The 21487-nt window shown below is 33.4% G+C and overlaps 1 protein-coding gene across 27 annotated transcripts in view; it reads left to right on the top strand.

The window, feature by feature from the left end:
* Positions 1-376: 376 nt before the first annotated feature.
* ROBO2 (roundabout guidance receptor 2) overlaps positions 377-21487 on the top strand; it is a 1334178-nt gene continuing 1313067 nt past the window's right edge. For all 27 annotated transcript variants that reach the window (XM_078358529.1, XM_078358528.1, XM_078358527.1 and 24 more), the window contains exon 1: positions 377-879. In XM_078358529.1, coding sequence (XP_078214655.1) covers positions 750-879 — 130 coding nt within the window. In that variant the 5' untranslated portion in view covers positions 377-749. The remainder of the gene's footprint in view (positions 880-21487) is intronic.

Below are 21487 nucleotides of genomic sequence, written 5' to 3'. Positions count from 1 at the left end.
TCAGACCCATTTATGAATCATTAGTGCAGATGTAATCCCCTTTGAATGTCATGAGGTGAAGTAAAGGAAAAATAAAATGCATTTCAAGTTCTGAGTCTTTCTCTGAGTCTTGCTGTAGTACATTGCCTGAATCCTCGTCTAGCCACACAATAGATTAACTACCTTCTATGCATACTATATTTTGCTCAGCCCTTAATATTCTGAAGCTGAACTGAATCAGTCGTTATCTGTGGCAGTTTCTGGGTGGTTTTCAAGCCCAGCACTACCCACCCAAGTAGCTGTGACACCGGATTTCAATGAAGCCTTATTACTCTTAAAAGAGCAATTTGGTTGGTTGCACGGCTATTAGGATCACACAGGCAGCCTGAAAGCTGTCAGTACAACTGCTTCTCATCTCTTTCACATAATCCTGACATCTTTTCTCTTTTCTGCTGGACACAGACATTACTGTTTTTATCATTTTCAATCAAGCTCACCCAGAACGCTGAGGAATATATTCCCCCTGAAAGCAAAGTGGAGAACAGAAATTATTTTATAGCTTCCGGAGTAGAAGCAGGGCTGACTGCGTACTGAGAAGGAGCCGGATCCGTGAGAAATGTAGCTTGGCTCAGGGCTACATCAGGAAGCTGCTACTTCAGCTGTTAAAGATGGCAAAACAACACCTACCTCAGGTTTTTCAATCATTAATGCTATTTTCATAACCAGGAGGGAAGAGGATGTGAGAAATTTTGTGAAATTAACTTGTGGAAATGTTATCATCAGAGAAAGTGGAGAAAATTACTAGGCTTGAACTTCTCTTCGTTTTGATGCTCTTCCTGTCTGGACCAACCCTGAGCAAGCTGACCCGGACCCCCTGGAAAGGAAAACCTTGGAAGGGGGGTAAGTGATGAAAGTTTTCTGTTAATATCTAAATGGAGTTATCAAGGCCAGTTAATGCCAACTAGACAGCTCAGAGTGAAGCAGTTGCTTCTGATTGAAATCAGGTTTTTCTTTCAGGAAAGGGGATTTGTGTTGCACATAGCTAGAGAGAAGAGTTTTCTATCTTTTTGATATCAATATATGTTTGCAATATTTGGTTTTCTTGGCTTCTAAGCATTACAGTGATCATTTCAAGCAGGGAGACTGTAAGAGCAGATTCATGCTGCTCTAGTGCAAGAATATATGTGTTCTCCTTCAGAAGCTGCATTATTTTAAAAAGAAATGGGTTGTGAATATATTAGATCTCTGAATTGTTGGCAGATTTTGTGAAATGATCAGAGGGATGTCTGAGGAAGGGCATGTTGTGAAATGCATTACCACCAACACTAATTTTCTGGCTGACTCTATCAGTGTTGAAGTGTTAATAAAGATAAATTGCATTAACTTTATTGAAAAAATCTGCTGAATGAGAAAGCCTTTTAGTACTTTGTTTGAAGTGTTATAATCCATTTTCTTCTGCTGTGGAAAAATTATCATGAGATGGGAGATAATTTTTGAGACTTTGAATCAACGTTTCTCTAAAGTTCAGTTGGTGCCGCTTCCCCTGAATGCTATTTGTTTATATCACCACAAGTTATCAAGGTATGTGTTCTGTGAATGCTGTGAGCAAAATGATGCTGCACACATATCCCACAAGAGACTTTCTGGACGCTGTTTGTATGTTTGGAGAAAAATCTTGATGGGAGATGTATCTGAGTATTTTGCTTTCCAGAAGCATTCTTTGACCTGTCTTTACCTTAGCTCTAAAAATGTTTTCTGAGCTCCTCTACCATTCATTTCCTGTCAGTGTTTATCATCTGAGGTTCAAGAGAAGCATGAACATTATGAACAAGAAATTTTAAAAATGTATCTCAAAATCTCAGCAGGATTTTCTAAATACCCAAGCCCCAACGGTTTGGTCTCTCTGCTTCTCCTTTTGTTGCATTAAAGATATTACAAATTGTCTACCTACTGTACCTTTGAGGGAAAAGTTCCAACAGGCACTTAGCTTAGATGATTGGTGCAGATCCACCCAGAGGAGTGGTGATGCAAATTATCTTCAGGTCTTGTAAATTATATCACCACATTACTATATTTCCCAGTGTTATCAATATCTTTTTTTTTCTTGCAAACAGCAAGCTGTTATTTATGTTAGCCTGCATGCCGGCCTTCGGTGGCTTAGGATCTAGAGATGTATGGTGTTATTGATGTCAGGAGTGTTAACTCGTATTTCTTATGTACGTTCAGTGCCTATAGCATGTCAAAGTTTAATTGTGTTAAACTTAAGCAATAGACTTTGGAGCTCCAGCTACCCAGTGAGAAAGACAGCTGTAAGATTTCAGCAAACTTGTTAACCTATTCAGAAAGGTTGATTTAAAATGCTTGTGTGTGTTCCTAAGCATTTATTCATTCCACACAGCTTTGAATACAGATGCACTGGATTTCATTTGTAAAGCAAGTCTGAAATGTTTCGTCTTTGAACATATGACCACTTTTTCCAATGTACTCTAACTAGCTCAGCTAGAAATTTGCTAGCTCTGCTGTATGATGATGATATGACTCAGTTGAGTTCAGAAATAGGCAATCATAGAAACGTATTTCATATTGTTAAAAGAGTTTTGGGTATTTTGGAAAGGTCAGTCAAGTTACTGAAAAACTTGAAATTTATTGGCTTTGCTTTAAAATTATTTCCTTTTTAGTACCTCTGTACCGTATATTTGTTGCATAAATATTTTTCACAGATTCTGGGTTTCTGTGATGTAGTCTCGTGTTGATATGCATATGTATATGTTGTAAATATTTATGTATTCATGAGCTTGGCTATTGATAGTGGTGTGTTATCTTTCAGTGGGTTGTAAAATTCTGTTCTTTTTTTCTTGGCATGTTATGCAGTCTTTTAAAACACATTTTTACAATTTGTTCAGCATTATTTCCCTTTTCACAGAGTAAGGGTCTTCATTTATTATTCAGAAAGATACCTAGCAGAAGTGTTCTACTTATGAGGTGGGAATGGGGGGGAGAATGAGTCATTTTAAATTAAACACTGTGGCCAGAGGCACAGAGGATCAAAATTGGAAATACAGCATTTTAAAGGTTACTTTAACTACTCTTTTTTGGTTTGCTTCATATCAATACCAGTTCAAGCTTACCTGCTTACGAAACAATCTTTAAAATAGATACTCTATTTCTAAAAATTCTGGAAAAAATACCAATAGCAAAACAACAAAGTTTTCTACTGGATTATTATTATTTTTGTGTGTGTGCTCACATTGCCTATGTTCATTCGTCTTAATCTCACTGAGCAGCTGTCAACCTCCATATGGCAACCTGCCCATGCTGACAATTTCCATTTTTGTAGTATTAACAGGAACCACCATTCAGAGAGAAAGGGTTATTGGGGCAGGGCTGAGGAGTGGCAGCTTCATAGACCACTGTATGCTTGTGGCCTGTGAAGGGTGATATGAGCAGCAGATAGCCAGGCAGCATCAAACAGATGATGGAAAACTGACTTGTCAGGACATTTGGGAAGAAAGCAGATAATTGTTGGCTACCAAGGGATTTTTAAGCTCATCAATGAACATGACTCCCAAATATAGGTTAGTAGGCCAGCAAGTTTTCCCTCAGGCATATGCTTTTCTATTTAATCACAATATATAAACTCCTGAAGGGAAGGCGGGTGTCCCATCTGATTAATTTAGAGCATGACATAACTATAAAAGTTTGCATTTATGATAAACTAACCAGAAATCTTAACTCCGTTGCTGACATTATCTTCATCAGGATTACAGAAGCCAATTATTTTATATTCAATTACCCTCACCATGAACAAAAGTCTAAAAGATGTAAACAGCTCCATTCACATGGGCATAACTCTACAGAAAAGTTTACCATACAGATGGTTGATATATGTAACAATCAGGAAGTTATATATAAATATATAATATACATATATAATAGATATACATAATTATATATGTACAATATACTTATATATCTATATTTCTATAATATATATACATACATATCTATAATATATATGTATTATAGAGTTGATCCTTGAATAACACAGGTTTGAACTGTACAGATTCAGTTATATGTGAACTTCCTTCTGTGTCTGCAACCCCTGAGATAGTAAGGCCCACCTCTCCTCTTCTTCCTTAACCTACTTAATGTGAAGACATGAAGATGAAGATTTTATGTGCTCCACTTTCACTTAAGGAATAGTAGATGTATTTTTCTCTTCCTTATGATTTCCTTAATAGTGTTTTCTTTTCCCTAGCTCGCTTTATTTTAAGAATACAGTATATAATACATATAAAATATAAAACATGTTTATTAAGAGTTTGTATTATTGGTAATGATTCCAGTCAACAGTAGGTTAATGGTGGTTAAGTTTTAGGAAAGACAAAAATTACATGCAGTTTTTGACTTGCACAGAGGTCAGTATCTCTGACCCCTGTGTTGTTCAAAGGTCAATCATATCTATTTCTGCTACTGGAAATTGGAATTTAGGACAAATTTTAATATTTATAGCTACTATAAAGGTGCAAATGGGAGGTAAATAGGTATAATTAGAAAATTAGGACTGAAAGATGTAAATGGGTAAGGCTGGCATGAAAGGTAATAGTCAAGACGTTGACCCCTTAGTTCAACACACACACTGACTAATCAGAGCAGCCACTGATCAAACTAAGAGAAGGGAATAAACATTGTCCTCAATGTCCCACCCATTCCAGCACTTGACCTTGACACCATTTAAATCTCCTGGAAGAGTCTGTTGAGTCCATTTAGTTGTCTCAGTTATGACATAAGAGTTAAACTACTGGCAACAAAGTATGAAGTCATCAAAACTTTTAATAATTCAGAAAATTGTTTCACACAACACCCATACTTGCTTTCTGTAATGAATTATAGCAGCCAGTTATCTAATGTATATCTTTGCTAAACAAAGAAAGCCTCTCTGGAAGCTATCTTCACCCTCTTTAGGAATAATTAAATTGTTTTAGGAGAACATGCAACTATATTGCAACATTTTAATTCCTGGTTCATTAAAGCACTGACCTAGGAATATTTAAAATGACAATTTTAATTTCAATATGTTATCTGCACAGTCCCATGTAATCTATTGACAATAGTTTAGAATTTGTTGGAGCTTGTGGAAGTTTATTTTAACCTTAAAAGTTATGAAAAAATTAAATATTTGATGATGTCTCATAAATCCAAGCCCATTATTATATTGCTTCTGATGTTTCCCCCTAGTTGTATGAACCAATACAAATTTTACTACCTCTTACAACCCACTGTCTCACATTCCTTGCTATTGGGTAAGAAATCAGTATTAATCAAATTTGAGCATGATGATTTACTCTTTCATAAACAATGAAATAATTTAAGACTTTCTGATTTGGGGAAAGGTAAGACCACTTTATGTTTTTCTTGAAATGACCATTAACCACTATATATGTTCTAACTTCTGATGTCCATATTTAAAATTATATTTCATCTTCCAAAGGACTATGACACTTTACATAGATAAGAAGACATTTGTCACTTTTTATAGTGCTTAATTTTTATGTGTGTCTGTGTCTTGTTTATTACTTTGTAAGGTATTTCAAGAGAAATTCTATCTTTGACAAAAATTAATCTTTGTTAACATACAGTTTTATACTTAATAGATGCTCAATAAATATCTGATGAGTGGACAAAGTATGTGGAAAAATAGACTGGTAGTACAATATTCTGACTTTAAGTGTTAGTTTCACATTTCTTACTTTCAGCCACTGTGATGCATCTCGCCTTTGTAATGCCGGAAAATCGTTTTCATCAAAGACTTTTACTGTATCATTTAAATGTCAGTTTTAGTTGTAGAAAAATATGAAGGTATTTTATAGTAGTCAAGAAATTTGGAAAACTGTCAGACTCATGTAGGAAGTAGTGCAGTAGAAAAAAAGCAACACTGTTGTTCAAAAGTAATTTATAATGTGAGATTGGGAATCTGGAAACTGAACTGGATGAATATTCATGCAAAATGCAGAGTGTTCTTTGTACTGTGTATAATCATTACTTCTGAGTTTCATTTGTTTAAATAATTTAATCTCCATCTGTATGCAATAAATAGATTTAACACGTTATTTTTCTTACAACTGAAGAGTAATTCCAAAACCAGACATGAAGTATATATTTTTATATGTTCAAAAATTAGTAGATTTTTTTAGATATAGTAATTGAAGAATATGATTAGCAACTACGCTAAGATCTATTGTGAAAGTTACTCATGTTGTTTCATATTACTTTGAAAATAGCATTTAATAAATTAGGGAAATTCCATACATAAAAGATTTTGATAAGGAAAAAAGAAGGTGCTAGAGAATAATAGATTTCTCTTAGTTATAGAAATTATGTCCTGAGTATTTTTTATCCACAGTCATTTTTGTTGAATTTGTATTCAAATTTACTTTTTAAAATTTTAATATCAAATTTTTGTTTTAATTATTTGTTATTAATACATGCCTGTTATCAGGTGACTAAAATACCCTGAGATTTCATGTAATATTTACTTAAAATACAACTTTTAATTGAATGACAAATAGAGGGAAAATTGGAAAGGGCTTTTAGGTATTCTTCACATTAGAAAAGTAGGTATATTAAAGTAGATATATTAAGAAAGCTCTTTGAATTTTACTTGCAAATAAAATAAGCACATTTATCAAAACTGGGGAAAACTGCCTAGGTAGCAGGCTGTTGCTCCACTTTGAAGAAAGTGATGTTGGAGAGTGTATATTCTTTATAATATCAGATTATGCCTGGGAAAAGTGTGGATCAAAAAGCACATTAATGCATTCCACCCTTATCAAGTAAGTGTGCAAATTCTTGTATGTATCTATCAGCCCCCACCCTCTCCTCCTCTTTCCAAATGAAACACACACACACACACACACACACACACACACACATTTACAAACATATACACACAAATTTCTTTAAAAACTCAAAAGGGAAATAAAGATGCTTAGAGGGATGTTTAATTTTAAAAAGTGAGATAAGTTGACAGTAGTAAAACGCCTTGGATATATTAGTGTTGGGGTTCATGAATCACAGTTAAGATTGCGTCAGCGCTTCCATTATAAGCTACATTTTCAAAGGGTTTACAACTGAGCTATAACATTTTTGCTTCAGGGTGGATCATGGCTAACATTAGGCCTTAGTCCCAGAGCAATTTCATGTTTTTTAGTTTCCAAATTCAACCTTCAAAGTTAGTTGAATGTTAAAAAATGGGAGAAAAAAGAAAGTTTAGTTACTTTCACAGGCTTTGTTAATTGAAAAGGAATTACAATTTTTTAAAAAATATTAAAAAATGATGAGAGTTGGTAATAAGGTCTGTTTCCCCAAGTCAACTGAAGATTATGTGAATCGGATAATGTCCTTGATCAATCAATACTGGGGCCATTTTAGCTGTTAAGGATTTTAGTTTCATTAACAAACCAAGGTCACCCAAACAAGAGATAATACTTCTAAAAAGGAAAGAGAATAAGCATATTACATCTAAAGACCATTACATTTTCAGAGACCAGGGAATTCGTCAGGGCCTATGTATGCCCCCATGAAGTTATCTTTCAGCAATTCAGTCTTATCAGTCCTGAGGATCACCTGCGTGAAAGGTAGACTTTAAAAAATGAAACCAAAGGATCACAATCCCAGACTTACAAAAGTAATATCAAAGTTCCAAAGTCTTTTATTGATGTCTTGAAAATGATATGCAACTTCACCCACAAAAGGGATTTCTTGACTTATTCCACACTCACTGGGTTTTTGAAATTCATTTATTGAGTAAGTGTTCAAGGCTTGCTCTGTTGAAGACACTTGAACATCTACTATATTTACAGGATTCTACCCTCTACAATCTTATACTTTATAAATCTTAAGCCTTTTTTTATTTCTTAGGGAAGGAATATTCCTTTCTCCTCAGCTGGTATCTTCAACTGAGGTAAATGATTATGATGTTGAAAACAAAATTATCTAAACTTTAAATGCACTTGTTTTTATTTTTGAGGAAAAAGTAAAAATATCCAAATCATGTTTTGAAGTTATTCTATGGTTGATTTCAAACCAAAAACTCAATGTAGGGTGATATTGAATAAGTTCTAGCGTTTAACCTGTTCTTCGAATCAATTGTTAACTTCTGGATGATTCATGCTGATTTTTATGTTTGTTTGTTTATTTTGTTTTTCCCCCATTTGTGTTTTTTTTTCAAATGAGAAAATGGCTTTCAAAATACAAAATTATTCCTATTCTTGTTTTTGACATATCTACAAGTATCTTTACCCTTGAATATAGGTTATAATTTGATTAATGTAGAAATTCAAATAATCTATGTAGGAATTTGGGTGTGTGGCATGGTGATATGGTTGAGAAAACACTCTATATCACAGGATTAGAGGGGGAAAGCATCTGTATTTGATAAACAGAGGGAAAGCTGCTGTGAACCCATTTCTTTTTAGGCAGGCTATAGTTTGTACCTAACAAACGTAGTTTGAAACTAGTCCAATTTGCTGTTAAAAAATTCTACACATCAAATTAGGTCTATTATATTTGCTTCAGATTTTATTTTGCAATGAAATTCTTTTAGAGAAGTAAAGAGGATATTATCCAATTCACTATTATGCAAAAACAACATACAAACTTTGTATACTTTTAGCAATAATATTTATTTGAATGACTACATTCTAAGTTTTATTTCTTTATAAAATGCTAAATTAATATGCCTATATTCTTATATAGAAAAAACATTTGCCTGATGTTATTATTCAGAAATACAAAAAGATCTAATGAATTCATTCAGTATTGTTGATTTACAGCCCTTGATATGTTGCCAGTATGAGGTATAGAAATTAATTCCTTCTGTCAATTTATGAAGAGTTCACCACATCAGCTATTAGGACAGACCCTACATATGCTCTGTAGAATCCCTTTCATATCAATGTCAAAAACTCTGTCATGAAAAAAGTAGTTATCAAGCTGGGCAAGGTCCAACATTATGTTCTAGAGACAGGGGCATATCGTTAAATCTCTAATGTAATAGTTGGCAGCTAATAAAGAATTTATTATAAGGCAATCAGAAATGTAACAGAAGTGCTTTCTACAATCCATAGGGGCCCAAGAATTGCTCCTGGCTAACAAGTACAGATTTTCATTTATCTAACATAATGTTCCATTCCTATTTAGGGATTTCATGGACCAGTGTGAAGAAACATACAGGGATTTAGGGTTGAGGTTGTTGATTGCCAAGTGTAATGAGTAGGACTTCATGCACTGTTAGATGAAGATCTTTGCTGATTGCATCTTTCCACTGGAGGCCCCTAAAGATGTTATGAAGGTAATTTGTATACTCAAGATGGAACAACATATATGTACTGGACTATTGACAAAATATTTTTAAGTTTATCTACTATAGCCATGTACTTATATAGCCTAGTAGAAAATCTGAAAAATATATATGCATTCATTCAACAAATATTTATTGAATGCTCTTAAGAGAAACATAGTTGTTATTTTTTATTATACTTTAAGTTCTGGGCTACATGTACAGAATCTACAGGTTCGTTACATAGGTATACATGTGCCATGGTGGTTTGCTGCATCCATCTTCTCATTATCTACATTAGGTATTTCTCCTAATGCTATCACTCCCCTAGTCCCCAACCCCCTGACAGGCCCCAGTGTGTGATGTTCCCCTCCCTATGTCCATGTGTTCTCATTGTTCAACACCCACTTATGAGTGAGAACATGCGGTGTTTGGTTTTCTGTTCTTGTGTCAGTTTGCTGAGAATGATGGTTTCCAGCTTTATTAATGTCCCTGCAAAAGAATGTAAATTAGTCCAACAATTGTGCAAGACAGTATGGCGATTACTCAAGGATCTAGAAATAGAAATACCATTTGACCCAGCAATCCCATTACTGAGTATATACCCAAAGAATTACAAATCATTCTATTAGAAAAATACATGCACATGTATGTTTATTGTGGCAGAGTTCACAATAGCAAAGACTTGGAATCAACCCAAATGCCCATCAACGATATACTAGATAAAGAAAATGTGACACATATACACCATGGAATACTATGCAGCCATAAAAGAGAAACATAATTTAAGTGATAAGAGAAAACAAGAATAATGATACATTTAGAAAAATGTATTGTATGATACATGACCTGTAAATTAAGCAACTCTAGTTTTTAGGCTCTAAATAGGTAAATAAAGAAGAAAAATATATTTCAAACAATAATAGCTGCAATGAGCACAGCGAGGTATAGAACTATATGCTATATGTATCAACCTCATTGGTAGTATGAAAGTAATGACTTGACTAATATTATATGGTAGATCACATCCAACCAGCCAGGCATCCAACCCTGGTGAACTGTGACATTTAGGAGACAGTCAAGTATACCACCCTCATTCCAATAGGCAGTATCTTGAGAATGAGTATAAAATAACAACAGAGTCAGTTAAATATAGCTTTAAGAAGCAGGAAGATAAAACTAGGATTTATAGAACTGAAAATAAAAGGTCATTGTAGGAGTTGGTAGGACAAATAGTATGGTGCCTGCAATGTTTAGGGAACAATGCTGTTTGCCGGTTACCTGGGTGACTAACTTTCTTACCCATCAGATTGTGGTACTTCTGCCTCATCACATTTGCAAGATTTATTTTCTCGTATCTTAAAAACAAAAGCAATCACACAGAATCATGTGCTAGAATAAAGGTCCACGTTGCATGACTGGTCCTATCCTTTCAGTGTGAAGAGTTGCATCTATGATGTCACTGCTGCTGAAAACTTCCTGAAAATATTAACTCACCTAATATAAAATATTTTGTGTTCATCATCTTCTGAAGTGGTTTATTTGAAATGATTTATACTTCTTCAGTATATTACACACAGACATTATATACTGTAAATTTAACTAAATTAGTATATAAATATATCCTATATACAAATAGTTCATCTTTTATAATTGCTGCATTTCACTATGTGAGTGTGTAAAAATTATATTGTTTGCTTTACTTATTAGTTATATGTTATGTTATCATTTTTATAGAATTTTTATAGAGATACAAATGTCTAAATTGGAGCCTCAAATATGTGTTCTAAAAAGAGTTCTGCATAATTATTGGATGATCTTTAAGATTACTGTTATAATTTTAAATGCCTTATGTATATATAAAAGTATGATTTTATTTGTCTGTTTGAAGAATCCAAGGCAAGTGGATTGGTACACTAGCTAAATAATTTGAAAGTGAGAGCACATTTTTCCAAAGCACAAGTTTTAACTTATAATAATTTATTTTAAAAAGAAGAGACAAAGTTACTGGGAGTGAGGGTTACTTGTGACTTTCATTCATTTTCAATTAGATTTGAACAGACACTTAAGAACTAAATGAGCACAAAGTACAAAAAGAAGATGCGTTCCTATATATTCTATTAAAAGTTTAAATTCTTATGATTTTGATTACAACAATCTTCTTGTAAATATCTTGCAGATAGATTTAAAGGCAATTAAAATAACTTTATGGGGTAGCAGCTCAAGTTTGCTAAACTTATTTACAATATTGCCGAGAAGTAACAGAGACACTAAATTTATGCTAACATCTCTGCCATTTAGTAGTTGTATACTCCGAGGTGAGTTGTCTGACTTCTGTGATTCTCACATTCTCACAATGTTAGTTCATCTGGAACAAATAAGGTCATATATGTAAAGTAATTAGCAGTGGTCCTTCAATAAATATTTTCTTCAAGAAAAAAACATACTCAAACCTTTTACTTATTATATCACACACACACACACACACATACACACGCACACACCCCTAAAGGCTAATTGCTGGGATTCATGGAGCATTTCTTCTGTGCCAGCATTGTGTTAAATGTTTTCCAAGTATAATCTTATTTAATCCTATGTCTCTATATTAAGTACTACTTTTCTCTTACTTTACAACTCAAATAGCCAAATCTGGATTTTTTTTCTCCTCATTCCAATTCATCAATCTGTATTTTAGGCTCATTAAAGATGTAAAAATGTTAGATGCATATTATTATTTTTTATTTTTAGCCAAATAAAATGTCATCACTATTCATTACCTCCATAAATTAAGTACTAATATCACATCTGGTTTAAAATAAAGACAAATTAGTCTATGATTAAGAGGTATTTGAAGAATGTTAATGGTGTAGAAAAACAAACACTTTCTTTTAAGAAATCCAACTAGATAGGCTTAGGTAGCATGAAGATTATCGTTTCCAGATTACATATATAAAATTGGAGTATTCACAAGGGCAAACTTGGAATTGAATGAGCCAGGTCCAAAACCAGATGGCAAGAAAAAGTTTCAAGCTGTTCCATTTGGAAATTGATTTTTAGATTTCCACGTGGCTCATTACATTATAAGTTCAAATTAATTTTAAACTTTTAATTTTTCATATGTATCTTCATGACTCCAGCACATGCTTCCTTGTCTGTTTTGTTGCCAATCTAAAATGAATACCAAAGAGCTTTTTACTCTATGTTAAATACACACAGAACAGCACTTAACTGTGAGCATTTTGAACTCCTCTCAATAAAAGTTTTAAGAGATAAGAAGCTTTTTCTGTTTCAGAGTCACTATTAGTCTGAATAATACATAAACATTGAGAAATGGTAGAAGTTCTACTGAGGATTGTGACATAACTTCAATACAATTATCAGTCATTATCACAGTTGACAAGCCTGGTACTCTAGTAAGCCTCAAATCATACCACATTAAATGTTCAATGTTACTGTTTCATGTTTTCTTTCCTCTCCTTATCATAACACTATTTAAAAAAAATGTAGAATGAACTCATGGAAGTACTTCGACGTGTCAAAAGTAAAACACTGAAAAAGAAAAAAGGTCACTTTTTTAGCTTCAAAAACCCAAGGAATGAATCAAATGCTTTGAGACCCAATACATGATGCTTTTCTTGAACTGAAGCTGTATGTTCTTTCCCAGTCAGCACTCAATTAATGTGGTTGATTGTGTGTACCTTAAGTGAACAATAAAATTCATTGTTAAAAAAATTGTACAGCTACTTATTTAGGGTGGTTTCTAAAGGTCACTGTAAATGAAAATATTTGAAAGTTGATAATGCAGAAAACACAGGACTGGGATTTTTTTCTCTCATTTAACCAGTTGGCAGTTTCTTTAATTCATAAATTACTGAAAAGTCTGTTTGCTATGGGTTGATTATTTTAGCAAGAGAGTTTTAAGTAATTTGAGCTGAATGTAGATTCAAAACATGTTTAAGATCCAGTTGAGTCTGACTAAGTCTGAAAAGTACATGAAAACGAAAATATTTGATTGAATGGGTAAAATAAAATTTTCTTGAAATCATGAGTCTTTTTTCCTCAACAATTCTGGAATTTTAAAAAAAGTCAAAAACTTCTTTGGAAAAAAAATCACTTTAGCAAATGCAATTTTTCTGTTACCTAATATAATCTGAGAATGTAATTTTTTGATAAAGTTGACTGCTAATAGGAATATCAAAAACAGATCCATCTCAAATAAAAGCCTAACTTAAAATATTTTTCAATGCAACATTTAATTTAACACTACATTACAAACTCTCTGTTTTATTTTCATATTTTAGAATGTCACAATGGCTGAGTCTTCATTATGAACGTCAACTTTTATGGTATCAAAGCAAAAAAGAGACATCAGAAGTTCACAATTACTGTAGAGTAGATGAAATTTACCATAGGATACGTTTCCTAGATATGGAAATAATTAAGTTAGTAGAGCACAAATAAATTGATTAAAGGAAGTCTGATGATACCATTATTCCTCAATACTTTCCTTAGTTTCATTTTTAAATAATTTAAAAATTACCTTCCCAATGTTTGGGAATGTCAAGTATCAGACCATACTTATAAATAGGGGTTGGTTGTAGCCTGGATTATGTATATATTTGCTTGCATTTTAATTGGTTTATAAAGCAAAGCAGGCAATGTTGAATAAGTTACCCCCTTGAATTTTCACTTATGATACTCAAGATACAGAGACCATATAAAAGAATAAAAAGCCAAATAAAAAAAATATGTTTTGATATTGTTAATACCTGTGAGCTAATTTGACAGCAAAAACACCTGAAAACGCATTGGGTATTAAACATACCTATTTCTTGTACAAAAAGGAATGACATAAGCTTGAATATCTATAACAACAAAAGTTAAGTGGATTGATGTTATCATTGATTAGAGAATTACCCAAGATTCCATTATCCTGAGCCTGACAGTATTCTAGAAAATACATTGCTCACTAGAGAAATGAACACTGTGTCTTTAAAAATGATATCAGAAAAACTAGGCAACTAAGAAAAAAATATGTTGAAAACCATGAATACATTATTTTGATGATGAGTTTTTGATGATGCCGGATATTTTATTCTGCATGTTTTGGAGATTTTTGGCCTTGGAAAATAGCTGTTTTCCAGTTTTAGTAACTACTACAGCATGTTAGCAGAGGTTAGACCCTAAGGAAGCTTAAGGCTAAGATTAGTTTATTTTTCACTTAAAAAATGGCACATGGCCAATGTGGAAACACTGGAAATAAGAGGAAACTTTAAGGAGAATAAAAATGACTATAGGCCGGGCACGGTGGCTCACGCCAGTAATTCCAGCACTTTGGGAGGCTGAGGCAGGTGGATCATGAAGTCAAGAGATCGAGACCATCCTGGTCAACATGGTGAAACCCCGTCTCTACTAAAAATACAAAAATCTATCTGGGCATGGTGGCATGTGCCTGTAATCCCAGCTATTCAGGAGGCTGAGGCAGGAGAATTGCCTGAACCCAGGAGGCAGAGGTTGCAGTGAGCCGAGATAGCACCATTGCACTCCAGCCTGGGTAACAAGAGTGAAACTCCATCTCAAAAAAAAAAAAAAAAAAAAAAGACTATAACTTTCTATGTAAGAATAGCCACTTCAGTTCTACACTAAAGAATGCTCACTTTAGCCTTATCCAGTTATTTTCCTGATATTCACATAAAGATGATAGATAGATAAAAGATAGATAAATAGATAAATGGATGGGGGTGTGTGCATATATATGCACACAAGCACCATATATATACTAGTAAATATATGTATATTCCATTGCATAACATATATCTAAAGGCAAAATTATATGCAGAATTATTAACTTACATACATAATTTTGTATCTTATTTTCTTTTACTCAACTTTAGATTATGTCCAATGTTATGAATATCTTTGAGTATAAATCTGATTGTTTTTGGCAAAGTTTCTAGAAGAATTATTTTCTTAAAAGATAAAATCATTTTAAGCCTCTTCATTCATAATGCCAAGGAACATTTCACCAAAAAAAAAATTAATTTACATGCCAACCTGAATTGCGTTTAAATGACTATTGTGGTTTCAATAGTTTAGAAAATTATTTATTTTCTTAATTCAATATAAAACTTAGTATATCCTGATTTTAATTTAAATTTATTTTATTAGTAATATACCTCAATTAGTAGTACACTTGTATATTTGTTCCTTAGCTATGCATAGCTTATATTTTATAAATTTCCTTCCAGTTTAATATTTGGTAAACATTTAAAAATAAATTTATATTATAATTTCAAGTATGTGAATAAATGCTTTAAAATTTGATAACAGAGTATGCAAAGTTAGCTACAATTTTGGCCAGCAGTGTCACAGTTCAATATCATGAAAAGTAAAAATTCCTTAAAAAACTCTTGATTCTATTAACCAGTATTTAATAAGAATCTTTCATATATTAGAAGTAGAAGATGATCATTGGACCCTAACATGATTACATCTAGCCTGCAAAAACACTTTAAATTAATTATGAATGGCTTAAATATCATTGGCATCATTTCACATTAAAAAATCCTTATTTAAGCAAGCAACATGAATGTTAAGTGAATGTTAAGAAAAAGTAGGCAAATTCACATTTTGGCTACACTTATATGATATGCAGATTTTTTGAGGAAACAGTCTGGATGTCATGCTTTTTGAAATAGTGGATTAAAGAACACATAGACAATGGTGAATAGGGTGTTAGACTTTTCTTCAGAAGTATGTGAATATTAATAAGTGACTGTTAAGTTTGGACGATGGGGAAGAAGATCACTTTCTTTCAAGTCATGAGGAAATAGGAAAAGAGAGAGTCTGAGGCATAAGCGAGAAAGGGAAAGTTTGCCCTAGATGCTTAAATGTGTGTTCCAAAAGAAAAAATGAAGAAGAAACTGGAAAGGAAAGAAAAAAAAGCTTCACTAAATTAAGTGAGGCTTTAAGAAATCCCAGATTTCAGATCAATGTGCAAAATAGTTCCTTAATGACTACAAATCGTCTGAAAATGATATCTCTATCTTGGAACCATTAATATTTATTGTCACTAGAAGTTTGAGCAGAGCACAATATTCATTATGTTGAAAGACTGTATTCCCATCCAACTCTCAGATTCTATCTGTATTTAAAATAATAATAGAGTCCTGCGGAGCATATCAGTAACTAATTTGAAGGTATTCCCAGAAGTATTAATTGTGGTAATTAGGTAATTTGATAACAATTCAAAATTATGTACTAGCAATGTTTTTTCAAACTTTTTAAAAGTATTTATCTGAAAATTTCTCCATTAATTTTCTAATATAACATATGACATTTTATTTTTATAAAATATGTTATTAGTTATCATTTATCTCCAACTTCGTCAAGAATGACCGCTGGTAAAAAGGCTTCAAAAGAGATGACTATTCAAAGAAGCAGACTGGTTTGTCAGAATTCTAGGGTCCCCAAAGTAGACAACAGACTCAATGGATCAGAGCAAGTCAGTGAACAGGCTGCACACTCACAGCACAGGAAACAGCAGGATCATGGATGCGACAGATCCATTTCACCTACCCTGAGACCCCCATGGGGAGGCATGACAAGGTCAGGCAGTGCTACTCAACCATCATGAAGGGAAGGAGCTTGGGCCAGGGACTTTTTTTTCCTTTTTCTTTTTTTTTGATGAAGTTTTGCTCTGTTGTCCAGACTGGAGTGCAGTGGCTGGATCTTAGCTCACTGCAGCCTCCACCTCCCGGGTCAAGCAGTTTTCACGCCTCAGACTCCTGAGTAGCTGGGATTACAGGTGTGCACCACCATGCCAGGCTAATTTTTGTATTTTCAGTAGAGATAGGGTTTCCCCGTGTTGGCCAGGCTGGTCTCCAACTCCTGACCTCAAGTGATCTGCCTGACCTGGTCCCTCGAAGTGCTGGGATTCCTGGCACGCATCCTTAGAATCTTATACAGCAAACAGTATGCTTGCCATTTCCCTTCTACTGGGGAATAAGTAGTTGTAATCAGTTATCTTCACTTGTCTACTTTACTGTCTGACCTGGTGCAGGAACAGTTTAGAGTCAGAGGATAATTCTGTTTTGAGTTTCGGCCTACTCAGCAAGAACATGCAAGGAATCAGATCCATGGTAGACTGTGGTCTAAAAATTAGTAGAAACTTTTAACACATATTTTAAAGCATTTTTCTCCAAGTTAAAAGTTTATTCCAAAGTCAGAGGAAACCTCCACTTTGGAGCCATTCTTTTAGAATTCTCTTCAAAGGCCCTTTTATTTGCTTTTTCTGGGAGCAGTGATGCATTTCTTAAAGAAGCCTTGATACTTAGTCTTCTTTGAACTTCAGGAGCATTTTCAAAGGTTTAGAAAGAGAAGCTGGTTTTCAGAAATTCTGTTCATAATGCAAAATATGTAATATATACATCCACAACATTTATCTGAATACTTGAGTGTTAAAACATAGAACATAAATATTTGTGTGAACATTTTACTATATCTATGTGGGTTTTCAAAGGCCATATTTGAAAGGTGATTATAAAATAATGTAACACATAAGAATTACACATGAGACACTATGAGGTAGAAACCAAATAAAGTCGGTTTTCTATATACTCAAGCACCTTGCAGTTTGAAAAATAATATGAAGTACGACAAAATTATGCAGATTAGCAGGAGAGAGAGATACACCCAATTAATTGCAGGGATAAACTAAACTAATAACTAATCAAAGTGGTGGAAGGATTAAAGGGCATTATTTAATATCAGAATCCTATACTACATTGTGATATTTTTGGAAATAAGTCTTTTTTTATGCCACCAAACAACATTTTTTGATAGTGCAATTATCATGCCTGCCATATCAGAGCTTTCAAATACACTATTATTTTTACTCTTCTTGCAGTGTCATATGAGAATGTCATAATACTTAGTTTTATAACAGAAACGTAAGTGGTAAAGACTTTTTCCCCCATTCTGCTTCAACAGAAATGTGTTTTATCCTGACATTTAAAGTTTTAGAATCTAAACATAATCCTCATTCTTATAACATTGGCTCGAAAAACAAAATATTATCATTAAGAGCAATTTGTGCGAGAAACTAAGGTTTGAATTTCAATGCTACATCCTCATATAAATTCTATTTTGGGTCACTAGATCTCATCGATTTGTTGTGATATTACATATAAATGAAAATACCAAATGTCTTTTGCTTTGTCAGTGAAAAAGTAGTTTGGGCTTAACAAATGGTCCAGTGATGTCTATTTGGAAGCTTCATGACATATTAAAGCACTTGATGAGGTACAATTTGTTGTGGGGTCGCATCTGATTGATGGTTTACTATCTACCACAGCCTCATCTGCTGTGGTATTCCCATAATAAATGTTCATCACCAGACAGTGCTAAATGTGCTCTATCTAAATCATTCGTTACTTATAACAAGTTTTAGTATATATGAATCAAATGTTGTTTATAGTTGCCTTCAACAGGATTTATCATTTTGAAGCTTTTCTACCACTTCAAATGGAATAACTAAGATATAGATTTTTAATAAGTGTTTTGAGCCCATGGGTGGTAGGTAATATACCAAGAATTCAGTAACAAAGTAAATATTAAGCAAGTTTTCTAAGATTAAAGCTAAATTGTAGTTTTGTAACTTTCTGTTTCTAAATGCAAACAGTTGTATATTTTTATAGTATGGGGTGTTAGTAAAATCATTTAAATAAAGGGTAATTTTAAGATATTTAACATTCATAAAAATCACATGAGACACACCTTGCTTCCAGCAATAAGGAATAACATATGAATATATAAATCCAATCCAGTTTATACTCTGACACTTCCTGTTAATTACAAGCTTCCTTTTTTTTTTTTTTTTTTTACATCTAACCTGTTTTCACTCCCATGACATCTCATCTTAATTCATTTCATTTTCTTTCTCTATGTCTTTCACTCTGTCTGGCTCTTATTTCCTTTGTGCCTCGAGATTCCTCACTGCCTCACTGTTTTGTTTTAACAACATAATCTGACATTCTAAACCCTTGGTCAATGTTTAGTGATACCCAGGCATCTTGGCAGCCTACGTCAAAACTCCTTCTGAAATCTCAAATATAGGGAAACATCAATATCCATTGTTGTTGTTCTAGTTTAAGTAATACTTAGATTATTTAAACTAATAGAAGATTTGTTGTCATATATGTATTACCTGGACCAGTAAAACACTTGAGATTATATTAACAATTACAAAAATAAAAAATAGGAATCATAGATTTTATATTTTGAATACATTTCTATTGTGAATGGCGAAGCTGAGTCATTTTTGTGTTTCCATGACTGGAGAAATTTTGAGACAAATGTTTCCTTTGTCCTATATCAAAAGTTACAGGAAGAGGTGTCATGGTTTCAGTTAGAAAAAGAGCCTGTAATAATACTGTATAATACCAATTTGCTTTATGATTTTTTCAAATTTTATATATGAAGCAAGGTGTTTCAGGGCCAAATTTAGGACCATCTCACATATGTTCACGTATTTTTAGCAAAATAACATTTAAAATGTCAGTATAAGTTAGTCAAAAAGTTTTGTTATTTGACTAATGATGCAAAAGTGGAACATGGTTAAAAATGTTAAATCTATTTTCCATCTTGCAGTTTCAAACTGCTAGATTCAAGTTAATCAAATTTTCCATTTAGTCCCCCTGGAATTTATCTCTGCATAAAAATTAAGAAATATATTCTTGACTTTCTTTCCTCATAGACAGTGTAATTTTGATAGGTGAAAGCTGTTTACACCTTTCTGAAACCATTTCCCATTAATTTGAACTTCAAATGGAAATTGAGAGGAAAATCTTTACCCTCTAGCCGAAGACAGTAATTTAGTACTTTCCACCTCTTTGTGGCCACATAAAAATGGATTTTTTTCCTTGAAAATATATTTAGTGCATTCCAGATGATTCATCCATAATGAACACAATAAAACTTTACAATGGATATCAAAGTAAGTTATGTAATAGAATAAAGTTATGAGTAATGTAGGGAATTGTGTGTTTGTTTTTTGTTATATAACACAACAGTTTTTCACCTTCAGTGTACATTCAAATCATTTAGAGGACATGTTAAAACAAATTGATGAAACCCATTCCTTGAGGTTTAGATTCAGTAGGTCTGAGGTGAGATCCAATAATTTTCTTCTGTAACAAATTTGCAGGCAATGCTGTGGCAGATGGCCCTGGAGCCACACCTTGAGTACTCCCAGAATATTGTGATTGGCCTTCAGTGTCAGAGGAGTCTCATGTAAAATCATGGCATTAGCACATAACAGCCCTGTGACTTGGATAGGTTACATAACCTCTCTGAAAACCGTGTCTCAAAGTTTGTAAATTGGAAAATCCATGCTACCTGCCTGAGAAGGTTGTTGTGATAATTAAGATAATGTATATAAAAAGCCTAAGACACTGTCCATAAGACAGTGTCTAGTACATATTAGCTATGCAGTAATTCTTAACTCTCTTTCCCTTCTGCAAGTGTAGACACTGTAAATCATGATTCTCATACTGAGTAGATGAGCTGAACAATGTCTTGAATTCTCATTTGTCTAGCTGATAGTTAAGAAGAAATACATAGTTATGTATGAAATACATAGTCAAGAAAATTCTTGATCATCTAATACTCATCAAATATTGCTCTACTTGTTGGAAATGTCTTAATAAAAAGATCTGATTGCTGATTTTGAGGAACTTCAATAATTGCTATAAAGAGTTGTTTATAAAAAGAATAGCTTTTTTTTTTTTTTTTTTTTTTTTTTTGCGACGGAGTTTCGCTCTTGTTATCAAGGCTGGAGTGCAATGGCGCAATCTCGGCTCATCACAACCTCCGCCCTCTGGGTTCAGGAAATTCTCCCGCCTCAGCCTCCTGAGTAGCTGGGTTTACAGGCACGCGCCACCATGTCCAGCTAACTTTTTGTATTTTTAGTAGAGATGGAGTTTCACCATGTTGACAGGATGGTCTCAATCTCTTGACCTCTTGATCCACACGCCCCGGCCTCCCAAAGTGCTGGGATTACAGGCTTGAGCCACCGCGCCCTACCCAGAATGGCTCTTCTTTTGCTCTTCAGGTTTCAGTCAAAAGTTTTTTCCTCCTAAAAGAACCCTTCCCCCCAACCACACAAGC

The sequence above is a fragment of the Callithrix jacchus genome, chromosome 21, assembly GCF_049354715.1.
Source record: "Callithrix jacchus isolate 240 chromosome 21, calJac240_pri, whole genome shotgun sequence".
Lineage (NCBI taxonomy): Eukaryota > Metazoa > Chordata > Mammalia > Primates > Cebidae > Callithrix > Callithrix jacchus.
This window is presented reverse-complemented; position numbering and strand designations above follow the sequence as displayed.